The sequence below is a fragment of the Octopus sinensis genome, linkage group LG4 (assembly GCF_006345805.1).
Source record: "Octopus sinensis linkage group LG4, ASM634580v1, whole genome shotgun sequence".
In the NCBI taxonomy this organism is placed as follows: domain Eukaryota; kingdom Metazoa; phylum Mollusca; class Cephalopoda; order Octopoda; family Octopodidae; genus Octopus; species Octopus sinensis.
The window spans coordinates 124,445,721-124,471,968 of NC_043000.1; the positions used below are offsets into that span (position 1 = coordinate 124,445,721).

Genomic DNA, 26,248 nt, shown 5'->3' on the forward strand with positions numbered 1-26,248 from the left:
TATTCAAGATGTTGAGAGAATATGTATTAAGCTTAAAAAGAATAAGTTCTAGCGTCTTTTTATTCAATCAAGTCCTTGAAGGTGGTGCCCCAGCATAGGGACAGAACAATGACTGAAAGAAGTAAAAGAATAAAGAAAGAATGTGTTGTCTTTCATACTTATAAATATAACCTGAGAATTTTGACTATCTTGTGAGCAAGTGAAACCATATGAAATCATGTTTGTCAATTCTGCTTCCACAATATTTCTTAAACATTAATGGTTGCAGCAATGAGAAACAAAAGAAGTGGTTATGATTGAAAGAAGAAAAAGGCAGTAAAAATTTTTTAAAAAGCCCTAAAACATAATATGAAATGCAGAAAAATTCATCATCATCATCATTTAACATCCACTTTTCATGCTGGCATGGGGTGGATGGTTTGGCCGAAAACTGGTGAACCAGGTTCCGATCTGATTTGGCAAGGTTTCTATGGCTGAATACTCTTCCTTCTGCCAATCATTCCAAGAGTGTAGCGAGTGTTTTTTATGTGCCTGACACCAGCATTGGCCATGACTACGGTTTCACTTAGCTTGACAGGGCTACATAAGCAAGGCATATTGCCAAAGGTCTTGGTCACCTGTCACTGCCTCCATGAGACCCAATGTTCAAATGGTGCTTTTTACACGCCACCAGCATGGGTGCCAGTTAGATGCCACTGGCATTGGCCATGACTATGATTTCACTTGGTTCGACAAGTTATCAAGAGCACAGCATATTGCCCAATGATTGAAGGGTGTTTTTAACAGGCTAGTTACACGACACTGGCATCAGCCACAACTACGATCTCACTTGGCTTGATATCACTGTCTTCATGAGCCCAACACTCAAACAGTGCTTATTACGTGCCAGTCAGACAGCACTGGCATTGGCCACAACTTTATGAGTTGAAACTACAGAAATAAATACTGTTTTAAAGTAATTCAAATTAAAATCTTCCAACAAAATTCCATACTAATTTATGTTCCAAACACCAGCTGAATAATAAAGAGGTTGTTTTAACAGAATCATCTTTATTTTCAAAATTTATAGGAGTGGCTGTGTGGTAAGTAGCTTGCTTACGAACCTCATGGTTCCGGCCCACTGCGTGGCACCATGGGCAAGTATCTTCTACTATAGCCTCGGGCTGACCAAAGCCTTGTGAGTGGATTTGGTAGACGGAAACTGAAAGCCAAATGAGACCATAACCTGTGGCCCATGCCAGGAGCATAGCCAGCCCACTTATGTGTACCTTTTCCTTCCTTGGACACTAAACTCTGCTTGCGAAGACCTGTTGGGGCAAGTGAAATCAAAATCAGAATCACATTTGATGGCTGGCATCCGTACTAGCGGGGTGCAAAGAGCACCATACGAGCGTGCGAGTGTGATCGTTACCAGCGTCGCCTTACTGGCACTTGTGCTTGTGCTAGTAGGGTGCCAAGAGCACCATCCGAGCGTGATCGTTACCAGAGCAGTCAACTGGCTTCCGTGCCGGTGGCACGTAAAAGGGCATCTTTCGAGCATGATCGTTACCAACGTCGCCTTACTGGCACCTGTGCTGGTGGGATGTGTAAAAAGATTTGAGCGAGGTCGTTGCCTGTACCACCTGACTGGCCCCGTGCCGGTGACACTTAAAAAGCACCCACTACACTCACGGAGTGGTTGGCGTTAGGAAGGGCATCCAGCTGTAGAAACTGCCAAATCAAGATTGGAGCCTGGTGCAGCCATCTGGTTCGCCAGCCCTCAGTCAAAATCGTCCAACCCATGCTAGCATGGAAAGCGGACGTTTAACAACGATGATGATGATATATATATGTATATGTATGTATGTATGTGTGTATATGTTTGTGTCTGTGTTTGTCCCCCCAACATCGCTTGACAACCGATGCTGGTGTGTTTATGTCCCCGTAACTTAGCGGTTCGGCAAAAGAGACCGATAGAATAAGTACTAGGCATCCAAAGAATAAGTCCTGGGGTCGATTTGCTCAACTAAAGGCGTTACTCCAACATGGCCACAGTCAAATGACTGAAACAAGTAAAAGAGACAGAGAATGTAACTGCATTTCAAAAGGAATGTAGTAACAAAAGGGTTAAATGCTTGAAACTTTCAAACACAAACCTTCAAAATTCTATAAAATGAAATTTATAACTTACCATGTACTAAAATTAAACCAACAGCACTTGGAGTACTGAGAGGTACTTCAACATTAACATGCTGCTTCTTACTGAACACATTGTGGACATGGAGATGACAGCTTTTCTGTAACAACAAAGATTATCAGAAGATCATGTATTTTCTCCTTATACACAACTTTATAACAGTTTAGGTTCATAAGCAATAACAATGAACAATTAATGAATGATTTTACCTATGTTCTTCATTTTATTATCATTACAAGTACTCTAGTGTATAATCTGTCAAATATTACCCCAAATTAGTTTGATTATATATCTACATGTATACCCTGTTTATTACTCTAGACAAGATCATTGAGTTCAAAAATTTAGGTCACAATTTGGTGTCCTACATTAAGCTGGTAAGTATTGCTCTGACGGGGACTAAACAAGCATATCACATACTCCAAGCTACCAGAAGAACCCATTCAAAAGAAAGTTTTCAAATGGACAACACCAGAGGGGAAAAAAGAGGTAGACTGAAAACAGCATGGCACAGAACATTCCCGACTGACTTGAGAAGGGCCAATATCACATGGTTGAATGAAGAGAAAACTGCAGCCAACAGAAACTAGTGGCATCAATTTGCAGTCTTATATGCTCAAAAGTACAGGGGGAACTAAGACCAAGATTTTTATGTTTGAGAACTGCATTAAGTTCTGCTTATAGAAGTTAATTAAACAAGTTCAATGTTTCAAGTAGGCTAAAGTGTTTCAGAATGTTAATTCTAAAATTACCAACAGATCGCATTGTCTCATATCACCCTGATTAGATATTTTCCTTAAGTACACAAATATATCGTCATCATCATCGTTTAATGTCCGCTTTCCATTCTAGCATGGGTTGGATGATTTGACTGAGGACTGGCGAATCAGATGGCTGCACCAGGCTCCAATCTGATCTGGCAGAGTTTCTACAGCTTGATGCCCTTTCTAATGCCAACCACTCCAAGAGTGTATTGGGTGCCATTATGTGCCACTGACACAGGGCCAGTCAGGTGGTACTGGCGACAGCCATGCTCAAATGGTGTTTTTATACATGTCACCTGTACAGGAGCCAGTCCAGCGGCACTGGCAACGATCTTGCTCGAATGGTTTTTCATGTGCCAGTGAGGTGACACTGGTAATGATCATGCTCAAATGGAGCTTTTTATGTGCCACCGGCACAGAAGCCAGTCAGCTGCTCTGGCAACGATCATGCTCGGATGGTGCTCTTAGTGCTCCACTAACTATATGTAGCTAACAATTATGATAGTTATGAATGTGTAAGTGACTGAAATGTTTTATCAGTATATTGTACTGCAATAATTTTCTATTAAAGATGTTTAACTCCCATTGGCATTGTCTGATATTAAGCAGATACTATTTACTATAGAAAGTACAGCTATAGACGTAAGATAGAAACAGGGTATAAGTGACAAGTATTTCGTTGGTTTTGAATTCTGGACACCAATAATCCTCTAGCTCATTAGCATTCAAATTGGCCATTTTTGGCCTCTTACACCTACCCTACAATGTCATTCTAAAAATAAACAATTACATCATTAAAATCTCAAAGCTATGAGATAATGTATCATTGATCTAAAATAATCCTTCCTATTTGAGGCACAAGGCCTCAGATTTGTGGGAAGAGGACTAGTTGATTACATCGACCCCAATGTTTCACTGGTACTTAATTGACTCTCAAAAGATTGAAAGGCAAAGTCAACCTCAGTGGAATTTGAACTCAGAATGTAAGCGATGGGCAAAATACCACTAAGCATTTCGTCCAGCATGCTAATGATTCTGCTAAACATTACATTTGACAAAGTAATCTGAATGTGAAAGGACTAGACTACAGGAGATGCTATCAATCCAAGAAACAACCAAAGCTGTATGGCAATGAAGATAATTAGCCAAGCTAATGTCTGTTCAAAGTCATAAGCCTAAACATTTCTAATGGGGTTGTTATATGCATAAAGGAATTGATTAAGATTGGGTCATTAGTATTATAAAGAATACTTGAAGGACTATCCAAATCCATGCAAACACGAAAAGAACTTTTCAGTCTCTCAGGGAAAATATCTTTACCGTTTTGTCTGCACAAGGAACACCCACTGGGGGTTCAATCTCTTGCCAAATACCTCCTCGGTCAAAGGTGATCACTGTTGAAATACTACTATCTGCTTGTATTCTGCTGGCAAAGTAGACACCAGTCATAGATTTTATTTTGTAGAAATCAGTAACTTCATATAAACTCGGATAAAAATGGCGTTCCAAAGATTTAGAGTAGATGATACCATCTTGCCCAGATGTATACAGCGTACCATGACCAGTATCTGCGTGAAGGAAAGAAAGAAAGAATGATCATTAAAGTTGAAGTTGGCAATAATTAAAAATACAGTTTTATGTCTATTCACATTAGTAGATAAGTGTATATATCATCATCATTTAACATCCATTTACCATATATCTATATATATAAAACTTAACTTGTGTGTCTGTGTGTGTGTGTCTGTGTGCTTAACTTCCCGGCACATCTCCTCCTAGCCAACAAATCGTAGAATGTGTTTGTTTAGGCCTTATCCCATGCATTGAATAGTGAACTTTACTCAGTCAGCTGTTTGACGTGAACTGTGTTCACCACACGTGCAAGCATGCGTAAATTGCATGAAAAATAAAAAATCAATATATAAAAACAAATCGCCGTAAACATTGTAGAAATTCGGCAAAGAAATGAATTTTGGGGATGTAGCCTGGAGGGTTTTTTCGTATTAATTGTTTGGATTTTGTGAACACACACCAATTGTTTTCATAACATTTTTAACGCTTTGAATTAAATGCAACCATTTTGCGTTGAGTCTGCAGTTTGAATCACTTTAACCAAACTTTAGCAGGCCGGATTTTTGATCATCACGATACATCACCAGCGACTCCCTGAAACTCTCCCCTGAAATCCCCGTTGAGAAATCTATATATATAAAACTTAACTTGTGTGTCTGTGTGTGTATCTGTGTGTTAAACTTTTGGATCTACCAAGTTTCGTTATTAAGGATGGAAAGTAGTGTGTAGCAAATCTATATATATAAAGCTGAAGTTGTCTGTGTGTGGCAGGTTTGGTAGCATTCAATTAACACTATCTCCTTCGAGACCCTGCAGCACATGTTGACCGAAATTGAGAGTATCATAGAAGAAGGGTTACTCTTCATTCTGTAGAAGATAAAATTCAAATCGGACCATGTTAACACCAAAAATTATTGACGATTTTTGACTGCTGTTTCACCATTTTTCGGTGTATTTCAACTGGAAAAATGTTCACTTGAAGAGAATAACAAGTTGCATAATGAAAAATTTTTACTTTTCAAAAATTCCAATTCTAAAGGGTCGAAACAAACCCAAGCAACAGCAGGTGATACTGCTAGTATATATATATATCAATATATATATATAAATATTTATATAAATATATATATACATATATTTTTATGTGCTTGAGAAGACCTGGCAAGCCAAATGAGACCATAACCTCGTGGCCTATGCCAGGGGTGTAACCAGCCCACTTATGTGTACCTTTCCTTCTTTGGACACTAAGCTCTGCTTGCGAAGACCTGTTGAAGCAAGTGAAATCAAAATCAAATTCAATGACTGGTACCCGTGCTAGTGGGGCGCTAAGAGCACCATCCGAGTGTGATCGTTGACAGAACGGCTAACTGGCTTCCATGCTGGTGGCACATAAAAGGCACCATTCGAGTTACCAGCGTCGCCTTAGTGGCACGTGAAAGCACCCACTACACACTCAGAGTGGTTGGCATTAGGAAGGGTATCCAGCTGTAGAAACTACGCCAGATCAAGATAGGAATCTGGTGCAGCCATCTGGTTTGCTAGTCCTCAGTCAAATCGTCCAACCCATGCTAGCATGGAAAGCGGACGTTAAACGATGATGATGTATTCATATATATATGAATATATACACAAACACACTTTAAATATTGAACAGTGAGAACGTGTGCTCAACACTGCATTAGTGGATAAATATTCTTTATTTGTGAGTTAACCATGCTACCATTGGTTTCATGTTGAGAGAAATCTCAACAATTGGTGTTCCCATCCATCCATCCATCCAAGATGGAGGAGAGCACCAATGTCACATGTGGCAGGATTGATAATTGTTGAAATTTCTCTCGATATGAAACCAATGGTACCCTTGTTAACTCACAAATAAAGTGTACACACACAAACATATATATATATATATATATAAATATAATATGTAGGTCCCGGGTTGAGTCGGGGTTAACCACAGTAAATAAGGTACTCAATACATAGCAGAGTAAATTAATTTATTTATTTTATAGAAGGAGCTTCTACAGGACTAGAACTGTTTCATTCAAATGAAATCATCAGGAAGCTTCCTGATGATTTCATTTGAATGAAACAGTTCTAGTCCTGTAGAAGCTCCTTCTATAAAATAAATAAAAAAAAAAATATATATATATATATATATGATAAGTGTGTGTTATGCTGAAAGTAGGCTATGGTGCAAGTAAATAATTAGGGTAGGCATTAATGGAATAAATTACGAATAAAAAGCCTATCACTCTGCTAGTACCTTGATAATTGCATCAGTGCCACCTCATGCACTAAACAGTAAGTCACTCACATTTTTCATATCCCACATAACTATTTCCAAACTATACTGCAATTCATCTCCAACACCTGTAATACTTCCATTAATTTCTTAGACATAGTGAAGGTAAGTGGGCCAGTGGTTAGGGTGTTGCATTCATGTTTGCCAGATCAGGGTTTCAATTCCTGGACTGGACCGTGCAGTGTGTTCTTGAGCAAAACACTCCATTTCATGCTGTTCTGACATGTGGCACACCATGCACCTGTACAGTTAACGTTGATTTGATGGAAAGAGCGAGTTCTAATTCTGCTTTCTGTTCTCATCCTCTAACTATTTCTGTTGGTTTATGGTCTACATTTGTTTACATTGTGTTATTAGTACTAGCTAAGTGTCTGTATATCTTAATTACATACACACCACATGATCATAATTATGTCGTTTTTACTTTATACAATGAATAATATTTTACTGACATGCTATTTGAGACAAATGCCGTTCTTTTGTAAACAATCTGTTAATTTACTGTCCTATTTTTATTTTTGGCTTGTATTTACTGCGTTGATGTCTTTTTTTCTAACAATCCTTATAACTCCTCCTTTCAATGTTTAACATTTACTTGTGTATAAGTCACACCATTTTACATTTGATTTTAACAGGAAAAAAACTGGGGTGTAATTTATATATGGGGTAAAACAATGAAGGAAAATAATTTTGCATAAGATTTAACACTAAATTAGGGATGCAACTTATACACATACAAGAGTTGGACAAAAAAACCTAGCATCATATTTTCATAATTTTGAAATATCTATAAAACCGTCAAAAGCTTGTTTATTTTTATGTTTTTTGATTTATTATTAGTGTTGCTTAATATGTTTTGCTAAAATTGCTGTTTCTTTCCAGATATCATCAGAAAAAGGTAATTAAAATTCATTAAAATGACAGATCTATCGGACTTTCAAAGAGGTCAAATTGTTGGTGCTCTTATGGCAGGCACCAGTGTAATGAAAACAGCCAAAAATGTTTGGTGTATCAACAAGTACTGTCTCGAAAGTAATGGCAGCCTTTGAGAAAGAGGGAAAAACCTCCTTGTTGAAAAAAACTCTGGAAAAAACCCAGAACTTTCAGATAGGGACTGTTGGACTCTTACACAAATTGTTAAAAAGAATCACAAAAGTACAGCTCCCAAAATTACTGCAGAACTTAATGGCCACCTTGAGAACCCAGTCTCCACAAAAACTGTTTGCTGGAAGCTGTACAAAGCTGAATTTAATGGGAGGGCAACAATCAGAAGACCACTACATTCAAAAACGAATATTGCAAAGCATTTCGAGTGGAGTAAAACCTACAGAATTGGTCCCTAGAGCAGTGGAAGAATGTTATTTTCACATATTCATCATCCATTACCTTATTTCCGACCACTGGCTGAGTATGTGTGGAGACAGCCAAAAGAAGCATTAGACCCAGAATGCCTTCTTCTAACTGTTAAACATGGAGGAGGATCTGTGTTGATCTGGGGGGGGGGTATATCTTGGAAATCTCCTGGCCCAATGGTTTCCCTTCATGGCAGAATAAATAGTCAAGACTATTTAAGCATTTTATCTGATCAAATTCATCCTATGGTTGCGGAACTGTTTCCGGAGGGAAATGCAATCTTTCAGGATGATAATGCACCAATTCACACAGCTAAAGTTGTCACTGAGTGGCACAAGGAACATTTTAGTAAAGTTGAGCATCTTATCTGGCTACCGGTCCCCAGATTTCAATATTATTGAACATCAATGGTGCATTTTAGAAAAAGAAGTAAGGAGTCGATATCCTTCACCATCATCACTACAAGAACTGGAGACTGTTTTAGCTGAAGAATGGACAAAAATTCCTTTAGAAACAATTCAAATTTTGTATGAGTCCATACCTCGTAGAATTCAAGCTGTAATTACTGCCAAAGGTCGTCCTACTCCATATTAAAATAAATTTGTTTGAAATTTTAAGGTGCTTACCTCCAGGATTATCAACGTGCATAAATATTAATCCTTCAGACATATCCAGAACGGAGAAAAACTGAAAAGATACAGAATATAAAATAGATTTTAGCAAGAACCTTTCCTTAGTTAAGATAAAGATCACCAATTTAAGACAATTTAAACAAAATCTAGTTGATTTATCAAATCTAGAGAAAAGACAAGCCAAATTATCTCTGGTGAGATTTGGAGTCAAAACTTAATATCGAGAGTCATGCATCAAGTGCTCTCTTATTCTTGCTTCACTGAAGATTTTGGCTTAAGTAAAAATAATCCTGGTTTATTTCTGCACAAGCATGAAGCCTGAGATATTTTTACTGAGAGAATAAAGTTGGGAATCATGGCACACTTGCTTTTTTTGAGGTCCCTTCAACCAAGCAGATCCTTTATTTGAAGTAATTCTTAACCTTACTGGATAAACAATTTTCAAGTGTTACATTCATGTAACCATCATTTAATGTCTGTTGTCCACGCTGGCATGGTTTGGATGGTTTGACCAGGGCTGATAAGGCTGAGGGCCTGCTCCAGACTTCAGTCTGATTTGGCATAGTTACTATGGTTTTATGTCCTTCCTAATACTAAGCTCTCCAAGAGTGTAATGAGTGTTTTTACGTGCCATCAGTATCTGCCATGACTACGATACCACTTGGCTTGGTGGCTCTTCTTCTCAAGCATGGCATATTGCCAAAGCTCTCGGGCATTTGTCATTGCCTTTATGACATCATCTGAAAATTATTTTATTTTACACTGAACATAACTTGTGTTTCGATGAAACTAATAGAAGACTTTTGCCAAGTGGGACTCAACTGAAGCCCACAAGGTTCGGAAGAAAGTTTCTTAACCACGCAGCCAGCCTTGCATTTATAAAGGGTATGCCTCCTAGGTTATAAAACAAAGTGTTTTAATTCCAGAATATTTAGAAGACATTGCGGGCAAGAGGTGTAAACTGTTATACCAAGAGAGATATTAAGATATTAATTATGGTGAAAATAAACTTACTCGGTCGTGTGCGATGGTTTCAAGTTGGGCTTCATTCCAAGTAATGCCACCATCAGATGAAATTTGCATTCTTCTTTCTTTGCCCTTCAGAATGAAAATAAAGATACAATTTCAGTAAGAAAGGTGATCAAGAAAATATTTACCACAATATTTCACAAGGAACAGTCATTCGATAGTAATTAACAAATTTCTCAAAAACCCTGCTTTACTAAGAATGATTTTTTTTTTATCTTTAACCTTTTCACTTGTTTCAGTCATTGGATTATGGTCATGCTGGAACACCACCTTGAAGGATTTATACAGACACGCACAACACACACACATTGGGCTTCTTCCATCCCTGTTCACCAATCCACACACTTCAGTTAATCCTGGACTATACAGGAAAACGCTTGCCTGAGGTGACACAAGTAGGACAGAATCTGAGACCATGGTTAAGAAGTAAGCTTCTTAATTACACAGCCGTGCCTGCATCTATGATATATACATATATATCTCTATATCTATAAACAGCAAAATGTTTGTGTGTCTGTGTGTCCTTTATACAAATCCAGTTTTTCACGTAAAAGGCTCGCATTTTCTATGGGCTTTCAAAACTATCTAAGGGTGATTGTGAAGATCTTTTCATTTCCCCAGACACTCCAGAAAGCCATTAAAAACATCAATACACCAACCCCTTATACCCATAAGTTATGGGCATATCCATTCAAAATTGCTAAAACATAGAAAATTGTACACGGTGCATGCGTACAGCTAGATATGCCAACAGACTGCCAGCTGTTTTTTGATTGGACAGAGATAATTTTACCCTTGACAGTTGAATGCGCATGCACATTTGCAGACAGTCTGTATGACTCAGTGCATTTTTGTGTTTTGCAAAGACACGTTATCATGTGTTTTGGTTTTCAAACGTGCACGCTTTTTTGATTTGATAAATGCAGGGAATAATTAACGAGTCAGACCAAGTGAATGACAAGAGAGCGGGATTTTCATGAAAGACCAAATATACTTGATATGCTATTGTTCCTTAAGTATGCCATAAAAGAGTTGGAGCCTATTCAATGAATCTATTTAGGAAAGGCTTTACTTTTATGCTTTTGGTTGATTTAAGATATCCAGCAAGAGCCCAGGATGTTTTATTCAAGTAGGATTAAAAATGAAAAATGAGTAAGTTGACCAACCTCCAAGGGATTTTCATAAAAAAACGTTTATTTGTTTGCATTCAGCCTAAGATCGAATCATTTGCTACTTGCACAGCAGGGGCATAGGGTTATCAGGGTGATCCTTTTGGTGCAAAAAATCTTAATTTGATTCAAGTTTACCAAAACTGTCAATCAATCAATGGAAACTCAATAAAACTATTCCTTGCAGGTTTCCGCATTTAAATTGACCGCAACCTTTTCTTTTAGCTCTAACTTGAGGTACGAATGACATAAGATGCAAAGATTTTCTTAAGCGAAATTTCATGCTTTTGTGTTTTGAGATACGAGTGAAAATTGAGATGCTAATTAATTTCCAGTCACATTTTTCCGCTCGCTAGGAAATTTGAAAACTTTGTCAGCCCTGATTATTGATTTCATTTTGTTGGTGAAGGTTTGCTTTCATGGTGGTCTTTATTGATTTTCTAGCATGCTCCCCCTTCATCTTCAACAAAGCCACCAAATTTGCGATGATTAATTACCCAGTGCAGCTGCACCTATGGGTGGGCTCAGAATTTGCAGAGGCTCAGTCAAACGTGTTAAAAAACATAGGTGATGGAAAGGCGAACATAATTTCCGAGAACAAAGAAGGGGATTTAGCACAAAATGAAGCAATCTTTATCTGTAAAAAGCCTGAGTTTTGTTCTTACCCCATTTTATAGCTAACCAAACAGAAGCACACTTGTACCTAAGACAATTCAAGGCAAGAACTCACGAGTCATACAGTGTTTCTGCATTACCTTGATTAAGTAAGAACTTTTTATTGAAACACCGGAAACGAACAACAAGCAACTGCACAACTGCACAATAAGTTTGTGCCAACATTCTGTGATAATAATCCTGCTTCGTTCAATATTTCATTATGAGTAACCATCATTAAAGTGGCAAGCTGGCAGAATTGTAAGCATACAAGACAGAATGCTTGGCAGCATTTTGTCCATCTTTATATTCTGAGTTCAAATTCTGTCGAGGTTGACTTTGCCTTTCATCAAAAATTCATGAAAATTAAATCTAATGTTTGATTACTGCTTTATTCTCTTCACAGCATAAATATTCTTAATTAATGGATTTTTCTTTAATTATATTAAATATGTCATAAATTGACTACATGCAGACAGTACTATGAATATGTATAATAAAAGCAATCCAATTCTGCCTGCTTACAAGAAAGTTTCAGCAAGAAGTTTATCTCTCATCTACTGAAATATATGGAGCCAAGAGCAACATGGAAATTTCTAATCAAACAAGATAGAGGGAATCAAAAAAATATTTGTAAAGAGGTTAAAATTTGGATTTGGTTTGCAAGATTCTTGATGAAAATTCATATCATCATCATCATCAACCAACATCCATTTTCCATGCTGGCATGGGTTGGACGGTTTGACTGAAAACTGGTAAGCTGGGGAGCTGCACCAGATTCCAATCTGATTTGGTATGGTTTCTATGGCTGGTTGCCCTTCCTAATTCCAACCACTCCAAGAGTGTAGTGGGTATTTTTTAGATGCCACTGGCATGGGTACTAGTCACACAACACTAGCATCAGCTACAACTATGCTCTCACTTGGCTTGACAAGAACAGTATATTACCAAAGGTCTTGGTCACTTGTCACTACCTTCTGAAGTATATTTTGTTGTATCTTGGGAGGGTCAATATGCCAATAATAAATACATACACTGGTTATATTTCACTTCTTTTATTATTAGTTAGTTGGAAAGTGGTGTGCTGGCAGAATTGTTAAGGTGTTGGACAAAATGCTTCATGGCATTTGGTCTGCTCTTTACATTCTGAATTCAAATGCTACTGAGGTTGACTTTGCCTTTCATCCTTGCAGGGTTGATAAAATAAGCACCGGACAAGTACTGAGGCTGATGCAATCAACTTGCCCCACCGCCTCTCAAAATTTCTGGCCTTGTGCCAAAATTAGAAAGAATCATTAGTCAACTGGTTAGGACATGTCATGAATGGCAATGAAAGGACTTTGACAAACCTAGCTGATTGATTGACTGAATGATTAATCAAATGATTGATTAGTTAATTGGTGAAATCATTAACCAACTGATTAATAGTAGTCATCATCATCATCATCATTTAACATCTGTTTTCCATGCTGACATGGTTTGGACGGTTTGACTGGGGACTGGCAAGCCCGGGAGTTGCACCAGGCTCCAATCTGATCTAACAATATTTCTATAGCTGGATGCCCTTTGTAACGCTAACCACTTTGAGAGTGTAGTGGATGCTTTTTACGTGCCACCAGCATGGGAGCCAGTCAGGCAGAAGGCCTGAAATCTGGTGCAAGAGGGTTAGTCAAATACAGCAACCCCACTACTTGAAAGGAAGAAAGTCGAATCAGCCTCAGTAGAGTTTGAACTACTCAAGAATGTAAAGCTAGAAGAAATGCAAGAAAGCATTTTATATGATAATTAATGCTTCTGCTCGTAGCCATCAAATGAGTAATAATAAAAGAAGTGAAGCAGAACCAGTGTGTCTATTATTTACATAATGACCCTCCCCAGACACAATAAAAAAGTTAACATAAGCCATGTAAAACAAGACAACATCTTATTTCTTTATTGCCCACAAGGGGCTAAACATAGAGGGGACAAACAAGGACAGATAAAGGGATTAAGTCGATTACATTGACCCCAGTGCGTAACTGGTACTTAATTTATCGACCCTGAAAGGATGAAAGGCAAAGTCCACCTCAGCGGAATTTGAACTCAGAACGTAACAACAGAAGAAATACTACTAAGCATTTCTCCCAGCATGCTAATGATTCTGTCAGCTGACCGCCTTCAACAAGACAACATTCTACTGAATCACCAAAGTTTGAAAGAAATGTTGCTGCTAATATCAAAAACATGGATTTTACATTAGAAATTTTATACAGGCATTTAGTTACACCCATCAATAAGAAGACATGAGCTTAAAATGCAAAACATACAAGATGATGTATAATCACATTTACTGATTATGCATTATCATGTTAACTAGAAATTCAATAAGGAAAGATGAACTCACATCCTTTGTAAGAGTTGTTGCGTAAATGAAATTTCCTTGTATTCCAAAAGAAACTACTTCATGTAACAGAGATTTCCATACTTTGTAGTCGCCACTGGATTTTTTCAGTGTATAAACATCACCTTTGTAATCTGTTAAAGACAAACAGAATTATTATTCAGGAGGCATGCATATACTCTACCCACTCTTCTTATTTCCATGTAGACATGCATATGACAATCTGGTTATCTAATATAAAATCCTCTTTGAAAAATGGCAATTCTAGAAGAATTAGATAGCAACTTCTTACTTGGGCTGAAGATCAAAAACAAATGCAGTGTATTACTAATACCTTTTTTTTTGTGAAAGTGCATGGCCTAGTAGTTAGGGTATTTGACTCACAATTGTAAAGTTGAGTTCAATTCCCAAAGGCACACTATGTCCTTGAGCAAGACACTTTATTTCACATTGCTCCAGTCCACTCAGCTGGCAAAAATGAGTAGCACTTGTATTTCAAAAGGCTAGCTTTGTCCCACCTTGTTTCATGCCGAATCTCCCTGACAACTATGTTAAGGGAATGTGTGTCTGTGAAATACTCAGCCACTTGCACGTTAATTTCACAAGCAGTCTGCTGCATTGATTGGATCAACTGCAACCCTCATCATCATAATCAGTTAATACTTACTTTGATGACCCCCCAAGAGGATTTGAAGATAGTACATAAAATAGATCTAAATTCTTTACTCCATGTGCAGTTGTCATTAACATTGTCATTTAACATTTTCCATGCTGGCATGGATTGGATGCTTCAACAGGAACTGGTAAACCAGAGGACTACACCAAGCTCCAGTGTTTGCTTTGGTATGGTTTACATGGTTGGTTATCCTTCCTAATACCAACCAGTTTACAAAGTGTAGTGGGTACTTTTTATGTGATACTGACAGTACAAAACCATTTCTGCTAGATAGCCACATCATTAAGTACAAACAGAGCTTAGTTGTGCAATTTTAATAATAATAATGATCCTTTCTACTATAGGCACAAGGCCTGAAATTTTGGGGGAGAGGACAAGTCAATTACATCAACCCCAGTGTTTCACTGGTACTTAATTTATCAACTCCAAAAGGAAGAAAGGCAAAGTCAAGCTCAGCAGAACTTGAACTCAGAACAAAGACGAATGAAATTTCATTAAGCATTTTGCCCTGCGTGCTAATTATTCTGCCAGCTCACCGCCTTTTTGAAAATAATAATAATAATAAAGAATTTGTTAATATACTCTCTCTAACTCTTTTACTTGTTTCAGTCATTTGACTGCGGCCATGCTGGAGCACCGCCTTTAGTTGAGCAAATCAACCCCGGGACTTATTCTTTGTAAGCCCAGTACTTATTCTATCGGTCTTTTTTGCCGAACCGTTAAGTGATGGCGACGTAAACACACCAGCATCGGTTGTCAAGCAATGCTAGGGGGACAAACACAGACACACAAACATACACACACATATATATATACGACGGGCTTCTTTCAGTTTCCGTCTACAAAATCCACTCACAAGGCTTTTGGTTGGCCCGAGGCTATAGTAGAAGACACTTGCCCAAGATGCCACGCAGTGGGAATGAACCCAGAACTATGTGGCTGGTAAGCAAGCTATTTACAACACAGCCACTCCTGAACCTAAATGCTATTAGCAAACAAAGGAGAATCCACATGTACAAACTTATTGAGATTTTAACAGTGCTGAGGCAAATGCTGGGGTGCTGTGTTGATTGAGAGGACTTTGTGCCACTTCAATGAAGAATGCACTCCCACTTAGTGAAAGGGGTCTAGTTTTGTCTTGTGAGATTCTTGGCAACCTCATTAGTGCCAACACATTGAAAGCAAGCACAAAGTGGTTGATGATAGGAAGCGTATCCCATGGGTGCAGGAGTGGCTGTGTGGTAAGTAGCTTGTTTACCAACCACATGGTTCCGGGTTCAGTCCCACTGCACGGCACCTTGGGCAAGTGTCTTCTACTATAGCCTCGGGCCAACCAAAGCCTTGTGAGTGGATTTGGTAGACGGAAACTGAAAAGAAGCCTGTCGTATATATGTTTATGTATATATATGTGTGTGTGTGTTTGTCCCCCTAGCATTGCTTGACAACCGATGCTGGTGTGTTTATGTCCCCGTTACTTAGCGGTTTGGCAAAAGAGAACCAATAGAATAAGTACTGGGCTTACAAAAGAATAAGTCCCAGGGTCGAGTTGCTCGATTAAAGGCAGTGCTCCAGTATGGCCACAGTCAAATGACTGAAACAAGTAAAAGAGTAAATAAAGTAATTGTAGAAACCATGCTGAAGCAAACGTTGAAGTTCAGTGCAGTCCTCTAGCTCATCAGCTCCTGTCAAATTATCTAACTCATGCTTGCATGGAAGACAGGCATTAAATGATGATGATGACACACAGACTGACTGTTATAAGCAATTTACTTTAGTATGGACAGAAAATCTTATATTTTATTAAGCAGCAGATATTATTTGTCATCATTGTAAGTATTTTTATGAAACATACTATCTTTCTCCTCATCCATTCAGCACAGATACAGTGGTATATCTCTACAAGCTACTCAAATCAATGAGAGAGCTTCTACATGGTCATGCAACTTGCTAGAAATAGCAGCCAAATATCTTCAAAATTAAAAACTATTACTACTATTATTATAAAAGGAACAACACTTTTGTCCAATGTAGTCCCAGTTAAGCTATATCTGAAGACAGGATGGTCATCATTGGAAAACTTTTGATTATAGGTAAGTTTGAATATGGTTAACTTGGGCTTCAACAACACAGTATAAATAGATTCACTATTTACCCAGGAGAAAGACCACTATACCTGCCCCCAGTATGCATTAAAAATATTATATCAAGTTTCTATTGAATCACTCAAGCGTGGAAGAGCTATTGTTGTTAATATCAAAAACTCTGATCTTACATTACAAATATTATACAGGCATTTAGTTACACCCAGTAATAAGAAGACATGAGCTTAAAATGCAAAACTTACAAGTTGAGGTATAGGAGTCATTCTTCTGTGATATGTAGACAGTATAGCTTTTATCATGTTTTGAAGTTGACCTGTAAATGAAAAAAGAGTCTAACTATTACAGAATAAAATTAGATAGAGCAAGTTAGTATTAAAGCAAGCTATTATCAACTAATGACATAGTTTGAACCATGTATTTCAAGTAACACAACACAACTAATTTGAAAATGTGGTTATTTATTTCTTGTCTTAAGAATGTAAGGCTGTGCACCTAACATACAAAATGTAATTAATATGTCATATTAAATAATTTGATTGGTAATTTTCACTCTCACTCTCCATATATATATATAGGCACAGGAGTGGCTGTATGGTAAGTAGCTTGTTTACCAACCACATGGTTCCGGGTTCGGTCCCACTGCGTGGCACCTTGGGCAAGTGTCTTCTACTATAGCCTCGGGCCGACCAAAGCCTTGTGAGTGGATTTGGTAGACGGAAACTATAAGAAGCCCGTCGTATATATGTATATATATGCGTGTGTGTGTTTGTGTGTCTGTTTGTCCCCCTAGCATTGCTTGACAGCCGATGCTGGTGTGTTTATGTCCCCGTTACTTAGCGGTTCGGCAAAAGAGACCGACAGAATAAGTACTGGGCTTACAAAAGAATAAGTCCCAGGGTTGAGTTGCTTGATTAAAGGCGGTGCTCCAGCATGTCCGCAGTCAAAAGACTGAAACAAGTAAAAGAGTATATATATATCAACATTGTCATAATGCTTATTTTTCCATAGTTGCAGGGGTTGGACAGAATTCAACTCCCACCTCTTTCCAAGCAAGGTAATATTTCACCTTGGCCAGACATGTTTTCATGGAAGATTAGAAATGAATGGTATTGCCTATATTATATTTATATATATATGGTTTTTGTTAAGCAGCATAAATTTTTACAATTCTGTAAATAATAATAATAGTATTTTATAAGCTTATAAGCGATCACCGTGCAATGACTAAAGAAAATAGTCTAATAATGGGGCATATAAGCCCTTGACAGAAAAAGTAAGTTTTCCTGTACACGTGGGACTCGAACCCACACTTCTTTGTTTTTGCAACAAGAATGCTACATATAGATATATATATATATTATATATATATATATATATATAGAGAGAGAGAGAGAGAGAGAGAGAGATAGATAGATAGAGAGAGGGAGGGAGAGAGAGAGAAAGACACACACACATGATGGGCTTCTTTCAGTTTCTGTCTCTAACAAATCTACTCTCAAGGCTTTGGTTGAGCTGGGTCTGTAGTCAAGGATACTTGCCCAAGGTACCATGCAGTGGGACTGAACCTGAAACCTTGTGGTCACAAAGCAAACTTCATAATTTCTAACAGTTGCACAAAGCCATGAAATATTCTGAGAGAAGTACAGTTGAATGAAATGACACCCAGTATTTAGCTGGTACTTTATTTTGTTGATCCCAGAAAAAATTATAGACAAAAAGAACCCCCAGGATACTTTATACTCACTTTATAGAGAGACATAATTAAATAGCACAAGGTATATTTTCTGTCCCTCTACTTTCAAATATGCTTGTAGTAGATTTTTATACTCCTCCTCACTGCCGCCGTGACCATCACCACCAGCAATATAATTTTATGTTCACTTCTCATGTTGGCATGGGCTGCACTGGTCAACATGATCTGAATCAGTTCTTATTTGTTGTTAATGTCTTCCTAGGTGAGTTGGATGGCTATGTTTCAATCATGCATTTCATTTTTGGCATGGCCTCTAACACTAGATGTCCTTCATACCACCAATCACTTTACAGCATGTACTGAGTGTATTCTATTAGCATCAGAAGTTGTTATATCCTCAACAAGACATGACTGAAGGGTCTTCTTGGCCCCACATTTTTTCCATTTGTTCCACAGCCACTTCATAAAGTGTACAGGGTGCATTTTATTCTGACACCAGCCCTTAAGACAAAACAGTCCTCATTGCTCAATGCTGTCACTCGACCAATGGATTGAGGAGAAAAAGTGTTTGTAGAAAATAAAGTCAGGTGAGATAGAAAGAAGAGAAAATAAAAGTGAGTGGTGTAACAGTATGGAAGAGGAGGGAGAAATGAGAGAAACAGTGATAGCAGAGGTCATTGAGGAAAGATACCAATGGAAGTGAAATGTTTGCTGACAAGAGAGAAGAGCAAGTGATAGATAGTTATGGAAATGCTTGGAAGTAAAAGAGTGCCATGGATGTCAATAATGAGAGGCTGAGGTGGTTAGTGAGGTGGCCAGAAGTATAGAAAGAGGGATGTTTGTTGATAAGAATTTTGATCAACAAGTGCAGGAGAAACAAAACAAATAGAAAAAATGCTTACCAAAAAAATAGATTAACGCTTGAAGCAATAGGTTTCCATTTCCTTCCAGCGTCACTTGAAAGATGGAGTTGCTGAAAGAAATTATGAACAAGCTTTAAAAGCAATCTTTGTTTTTTTATATTTCTCCCTCTCTTGTTTATACACACACCAGAGTTGATATGAAGTATATGAAAGTAAACCTTTTAGACCGATCACAAAATACAGTTCTCTTTACTGAATACATTTCTACCTGCATCATCTCATCAGATCAACTTACTATAACTGGGTCTAGCCTATTTAAATTTCTCCCCATATCTTTACTGTACATCCCACCACTGACTCTCAACATTTCTTCACCAAGCATATTCCATCTGTATTACATATCAGTATTGTCCTTTTACTGTAAGTGGAAACCACGACAGCAGCTAACTTTCTTTTCTGTTTACAAAGTGCAAATCATCATCATTTAGCATCCGTTTTCCATGTTGGCATGGATAAGATGGTTTGACTGGAGCTGGTAAGGTGGAGAGCTGTGCCAAGCTCCAGTTTGTTTTGGTTTAGTTTCTACAGCTGGATGCCCATTCCAAACTCCAACCACTCCACAGAGTGTACTGTGCGTCTTTTATGCATCACCGGCAACGGTACCTGTTACACATCAGCATGGGTGCCTTTTATGTGTCGCCAGCACAGGTGCCTTTCATGTGCCACTGACATGGGAGCCTTTTACGTGTCACTAGCACAAATACCATTTATGTCACTGGCACAGGTGCCTTTTACATTTCACCAGCATGGGTGCCTTTCATATATCATTAGCACTGGCCACAACTATGATTTCACTTAGCTTGATGTATTGGGAATTAGAATATATTAGGACAGTACACTAACCATAAACCACGGACACTTGGGTTCACCCTCTTCATCTCACTTATATTAATTCTATACAGAGATAATTTGCCTAATTAGTATTTTCCAGATCTGAGTGTCTCTGGGACACCCATCTGGCCCACATTTTTATCTCCAGTCAATAATCTGCAACAATTCAAATCTGAGATTAACTTACACTGACTGTAACCAATTAAGTTGATCCTGTTCCATCCAAAAGAACTGCCTTTTCTTCATTAACTAATAATATAAGTTTGTTCCTTTGCAACACACATTACTTTACCTTTTGATGAAGAAACCAAGAAGAGGAGGTGAGTACTTGGAACATTAAAAAGGAAATTCTGAGACTAGCTATACTAAATACTGATTGAGTAATAAAAATAGATGGTCCAATAATATAATTCAATGAATAACAATGAAACTCTTTAATAAGAGACAAGTAGAAATAGAAAATAAATACCAGTACCTCTTATGGGATGGAATTGAATGTTCCAGCTAAACTAATGCATAATCATAAACTGACTCTTACATACCTTTTTCTCAGACTCTCTAGTCAGTATGTGGTTTTCACTGATGTCATTAAATACCAATGAACCATCCAGGTTAAAATTCAATGGTGCTTTTGTAAAACTCTTGCCACCATCTTCAGTGATAAATAAGTTAGAGTAGGTAATAACATAGATCTGAAATAAGAAAGAAGAAGTTCCATAGTGTTAAATTTATATATCTTATAGTAGCAGCGGGAAAGAGAAACAGTAGAGTGCAAAAGAAGAGAGCGAATAAATGTTAGAAAAAAGAAAGTGGTGAAAGAGAGAAAACTATATGCAAAAGGGTAGGAATATCACCTTTTTCACATTGGACTTATGGTGCTGCAAACCATTGAGCTTTCTGATAATATCATTTTCCAACAACGAACTAATCTCTTTAAAATTTCCTCCAAAAGTGTCACTGTAAATTAAATTTAACAAGTAGCAGTTAGAGACAAGTTAAAACAGAAAACTTTCTATCAACAAGATACACACATATATCTAATATCAAACAACTATATATACTGTATTTTACTTGTGTATAAGTCACATCCCCAACTTAGTGTTAAATCCTAGTACAAAAAGTTTTTCCTTCATGTATAGGACCCCAGTTTTTTCCAGTTAAAATCAAGTATAAAATAATGCAACTTATACACAAGTAAATACAGTATAGCTTATGGCATTGAAATAGCAGCTAGCATTGAAAAATTTCCTCATTAACAAATATTGGTTTCAAATTTTTGGTAAAAGGCCAGCAATTTCAAGGGAGGGGTTAAGTCAATTACATCAACCCCAGTGCTCAACTGGTACTTATTTTATTGACCCCAAAAGGATGAAAGGCAAAGTCAACCTCAGCAGAATTTGAACTCAGAACAAAAAGATAGATGAAATGTTGCTAAGCATTTTAACCAGCATGCTAACAATTCTGCCAGCTCACCATCTTCTCTTGTTAATAAATATTAAGAAATTAAATACAAAATGTTTCAATTTGTATACTATATAGGAACTCCAAGGTAATGAATAGACCTTTTTAAAACAGTGGTTCAACTTGCATCAATACTTGGTGTTAAGAAAAGAAGATATACAAATAGTCATATGGTGAATCCTCCATGGACATTCAAACACTAAGATTATGTGCTAAGTCATGGTTTCATGGGAGAAAAACTGAAAGACAAAGTAAGCTGAACTATTTGCATGTCTTGCTGATATTGACTTGACTTTTTATCTCTCATCAGTTAATGAGATAAACACCAGCTTGTAAACTGTGGAAGGCTGTCAAAATTTAAACTAAATCAAGTATCTATGATAAACAATTCAGTCTCAAGCTTAAAAGCCATAAGGCTCAATATGGCATGCAGCTGATTAAGAATTATAAAAATTTTCATAGAATAACAATACAGACCAGTAAAAGAATTCAGCAATTGTGTCTTTATTCAGCCATCTTTCTAAATATTTTTTCATTCAACAAAAATTTAGACAAAATCAAACAGGCTTTAAGTGTAAAGATTATCTTTCCACTTAAAGCCTGTTTGATTTAGAGTTACACTTGTTTTGTTTTAACAATTAATATTTTCCTTCCTATTTGTAAATAAAATGTGTATTGTTAAACTCTTTTGTTATTGTTGTAGGATACTTAAAGTTCTGGTTAAACAAACCACTGCCATAGGTCTACAGAAGGAAATACTTATGACTGACAAGCCTAGTAGGGTGAACACATTGAAATAAATGTTTGAAACTATTTATCTTAATGACTTTAAGGAGAAAGAGATAAATGGTTATCAAAATCATCATAATTGTTTTTATGTCCACCACTTCATGCTTGCATGGATTGGAGTCTAGTATATTGAAGCAGATTTCTGCTGTCAAATGTCTTTCTTGTTGCCAGTTCTTACCAGTTACTAAGTCAAATAACATTTCCCTATGGCATGATATGTTTACACAGACAATTGGAAACAAATGATACTGAAAACCATTTACAACTATCATGCAATGTCAAGACAAGGAGACACAAACACACATCTACATACATATGTGACAGGCTTCTTTCAGTTTCTGTCTATCAAATCCACTCACGAGGGGCTTTAGTTGGCCCAGAGTCATAGTAGAAGATACATGCCCAAGATATGCAGAAGAACTGAACTTGAAACTATGTGATTGAGAAGCAAACGTCTTAGCCACACAGCCATGTCTGCACCAACCTGCTCATAATTAATCTTGTCCAGTCTAGATAAATAACTGATCACGAAGGCATTGCTCTTCTTTAAACAATATTCAACAATGATATTACTGGGAATATACTGATCAGTATAATGAACATTTTTTAAGAAATAGAGTCAGTAGAGTAAAGAGAAACAGATCATAGTCTTAGTCAACAAAAACTGCAGCCATAGCTCTTGTTACATGAAAAAGAAGCTAGAAATAAAATACTTTTGAATTAATTTCTTTGTTGAATATCTGTTTTCCCATAGGTTGGCTGGGAATGTTATTGAGGCAGAATTTTTAGCTGAATGCTCTTCCTGTCAATAATCCTGACCTGTTTTTCAGAGTGATTAGTCATAATTTTCTTTCATGCTAGCATGGAAAACAGACGTTAAACGATGATGATGATGATGATGTAGGCACAAGGCTTGTAATTTTGTGGGAAGAGGTTAGTCAATATTATTGACACTAGTGCTTGACTGGTACTTATTTCATTGACTCCAAAAGGTTGAAAAGCAAAGTCAACCTCTGCAGAGGTTTGAACTCAAACGTGAAATGCCACTAAGCATTTTGCCTGAGGTTCTAACAATTCTGCCAGCTCACTACACAACATTAACTAGGAATGTAAACATATCACAGTTTCTCCCAAGTAAAGCCATGGGATGTCAACATTTTATGCACCATCATCACCATTTGACATCTGGCTTTTATGCTGATAGGGGTTGCACCATTTGATAGGGTCTGATAGAGACAGAGGACTGTGTCATGCACCAGTTTCTTCTTTCACATAGTTTCTACACTTGGATGCCTTTCCAAACACCAACCATTTTACAGAGTGTACTGGGTGATTGTCTTTCAAGGCACCAACACGAGTCATGATCACCTAAAGCCCTAAAGTGATGCCTACAGTTGAGAGAGTTATTCACAAATACAGAGAGAGAGAGAGAGAGAGACTATGTAAAACATAAACATATGGCAATTACTTTACATTATTAACTCATTGGAATTTCACAACAATGTTACAGAGCACACACAAATCAATATAAAATTAAAAAATGAAGTTGCTTTATTACCTTCTATAAAGATTTGATGAAGCTTTCATTTCTCTAGGACTTGTCATAGCAACTAAAATAACCTAATAAAATAGAAAAACAAAAATGAGGCACTTTCTAAATTAATTTTTCTCTTCGCGCTAACCATTTCACATACACGTCACTTGGCCAATCATGTGAGAGTGGGACTTTAATGTCATTTATTTATTCGTTCAATTATATCTCCTCAATTTTCTGTCATGTCTTTAATTCCTTACTGTCTTCTAAATATCCACCAGCATCGGAATGATGCCTCCACCTTCATGTTTGCATGGGTCAGATGGAATCCATCAAGACATATTATTTAGAATTGGGTGCCTTTCTTGTTGCCAAACCTTGCCTGTTTCCAAATAAGGTAATATTTCTCCTTGGCTAGACTTGTTTTCATGCTAGACTGGAAATGAATGGTATCACTTTCATGATGGTGTCACCTGTTCATAATGTCAAGAAAACAAGACACAAACACATGCATCACTCACACATATACAACGGGCTTGTTTCAGTTTCTTTCTACCAAATCTACTCACAAAGCTTGACCATCATGAGGCTACAACAGAAGACACTTACCTAAAGCAATGTAAATGGGACTGAACTCGAAACCACATGGTTGGGAAGCTAACTTCTTAAACATACAGCCATGCTTGTACTGCAATACATATGCATCTTATATATATATATATATATAATATATATATATATATACAAAATAAGAAAATGGAGAAATACATCCAAATCAAATATCAATTACCAGATAATACCCAATCACATACTTTATTAAACCACCACATAAGAAACTTTAAGGACAAACATAATAATGTAGAACAAAACAGTGTACATAAAGGAGTGTACATAAAGGAGTAATGTTATACAATAAGTACAATATATATAAGAGAATATAAATATAAATAAATATAAATATAGACTACATCTTACAGCTGTTTCGGCCATGCAGGTAAGTATGTCTCATTTTACTTATATTAGCCATTTATGGTAGGTCAATATGCAGTTATAAATGAGACATTTATAAAAATATCCTAAGGCCTCTTTGGAGATTATGTGATACAAATCAGATTACATACACACTTATATAGGTGTGGGTACATACCCATAATAAAACATATACATATACATATGAGTGCATATACTCATACTCCTATACATATAAATATACATATACATAAGGATATAAATGATCATCATCATCATCATCATCGTCGTTTAACGTCCGTTCTCCATGCTAGCATGGGTTGGACGGTTCGACTGGGGTTCTGGGAAGCCAGAAGGCTGCACCAGGCTCCAGTCTAATTTGGCAATGTTTCTACAGCTGGATGCCCTTCCTAACGCCATAATATAAATAATATAAATCAATAAACATACTTATGTTCCACATTCAATGTTACAGTTTTTCAACTTAATATTGTGATAATTACAATGTAGAAAAACATACACATATTAATACTTAATGCAGATATACAGAGTCAAGAGTACATTATATTAATTCTTAACAATTTCCAAAATGTCATTAATGTTAGCATCATTATCATTGTCATTACCACTAATGCTACCAATATCATCATTCATATTATTATTAATAACGCTAATACTAGAAAAACAATATATAGATTCCATTATTAGCAATATAGTCACAATAGTACTACAATACCATGCAAAGTGTTAAATATCTGCATATAGATACGAAATAAAAGCATTCTGTGTACACGACATTAAGATTCACAGGTGCACAGATGTACTTCCGAGTTCAGATTCATAATTTCCATTGTGACACAAATACACTATTACTTTCAGAAATAGTTACGAATCTAGCGCTAAAATATGATTGGCTAGTGGATTTGAATTTAAATTACCATTGTCTTCTTTACAGTTGGTTTGTTGAGAGCGTTACATTTCTACTAAACTAGCTTAGGCATGGGAAAAACTATACCAACATACACATACATATACATATACATATGAACACATTTCGACATATCCACCTATATTTACTAAATTACAAAATATATGTCTGCCCATCAAAGGAGGTATACATACATACACAATAAGTAACAGAAATTACTATTAATTAAGATATAAGTAAATTAATTATAAATTAAATTAATTATAAATTAATAAGTGCCAAAAAAGAAGGATGAATGAATAAATAAA

At 36.8% G+C, this 26,248-nt stretch overlaps 2 protein-coding genes across 2 annotated transcripts in view; one reads left to right on the top strand and one right to left on the bottom strand.

Moving 5' to 3' along the window:
- LOC115210579 (sortilin-like) overlaps positions 1–24,147 on the bottom strand; it is a 36,139-nt gene extending 11,992 nt beyond the window's left edge. The window contains exons 1-10 of the mRNA XM_029779183.2: positions 24,068–24,147; positions 21,114–21,216; positions 20,802–20,951; positions 19,408–19,478; positions 17,055–17,125; positions 14,038–14,168; positions 9,817–9,900; positions 8,797–8,857; positions 4,261–4,508; positions 2,171–2,276 (exon numbers count right to left, since the gene is read on the bottom strand). Coding sequence (XP_029635043.2) covers positions 2,171–2,276; positions 4,261–4,508; positions 8,797–8,857; positions 9,817–9,900; positions 14,038–14,168; positions 17,055–17,125; positions 19,408–19,478; positions 20,802–20,951; positions 21,114–21,216; positions 24,068–24,114 — 1,072 coding nt within the window. The 5' untranslated portion in view covers positions 24,115–24,147. The remainder of the gene's footprint in view (positions 1–2,170; positions 2,277–4,260; positions 4,509–8,796; positions 8,858–9,816; positions 9,901–14,037; positions 14,169–17,054; positions 17,126–19,407; positions 19,479–20,801; positions 20,952–21,113; positions 21,217–24,067) is intronic.
- Positions 1–26,248, top strand: part of LOC115210580 (endoribonuclease LACTB2-like) — an 81,652-nt gene that overhangs the window by 43,164 nt on the left and 12,240 nt on the right. The window lies entirely within an intron of this gene.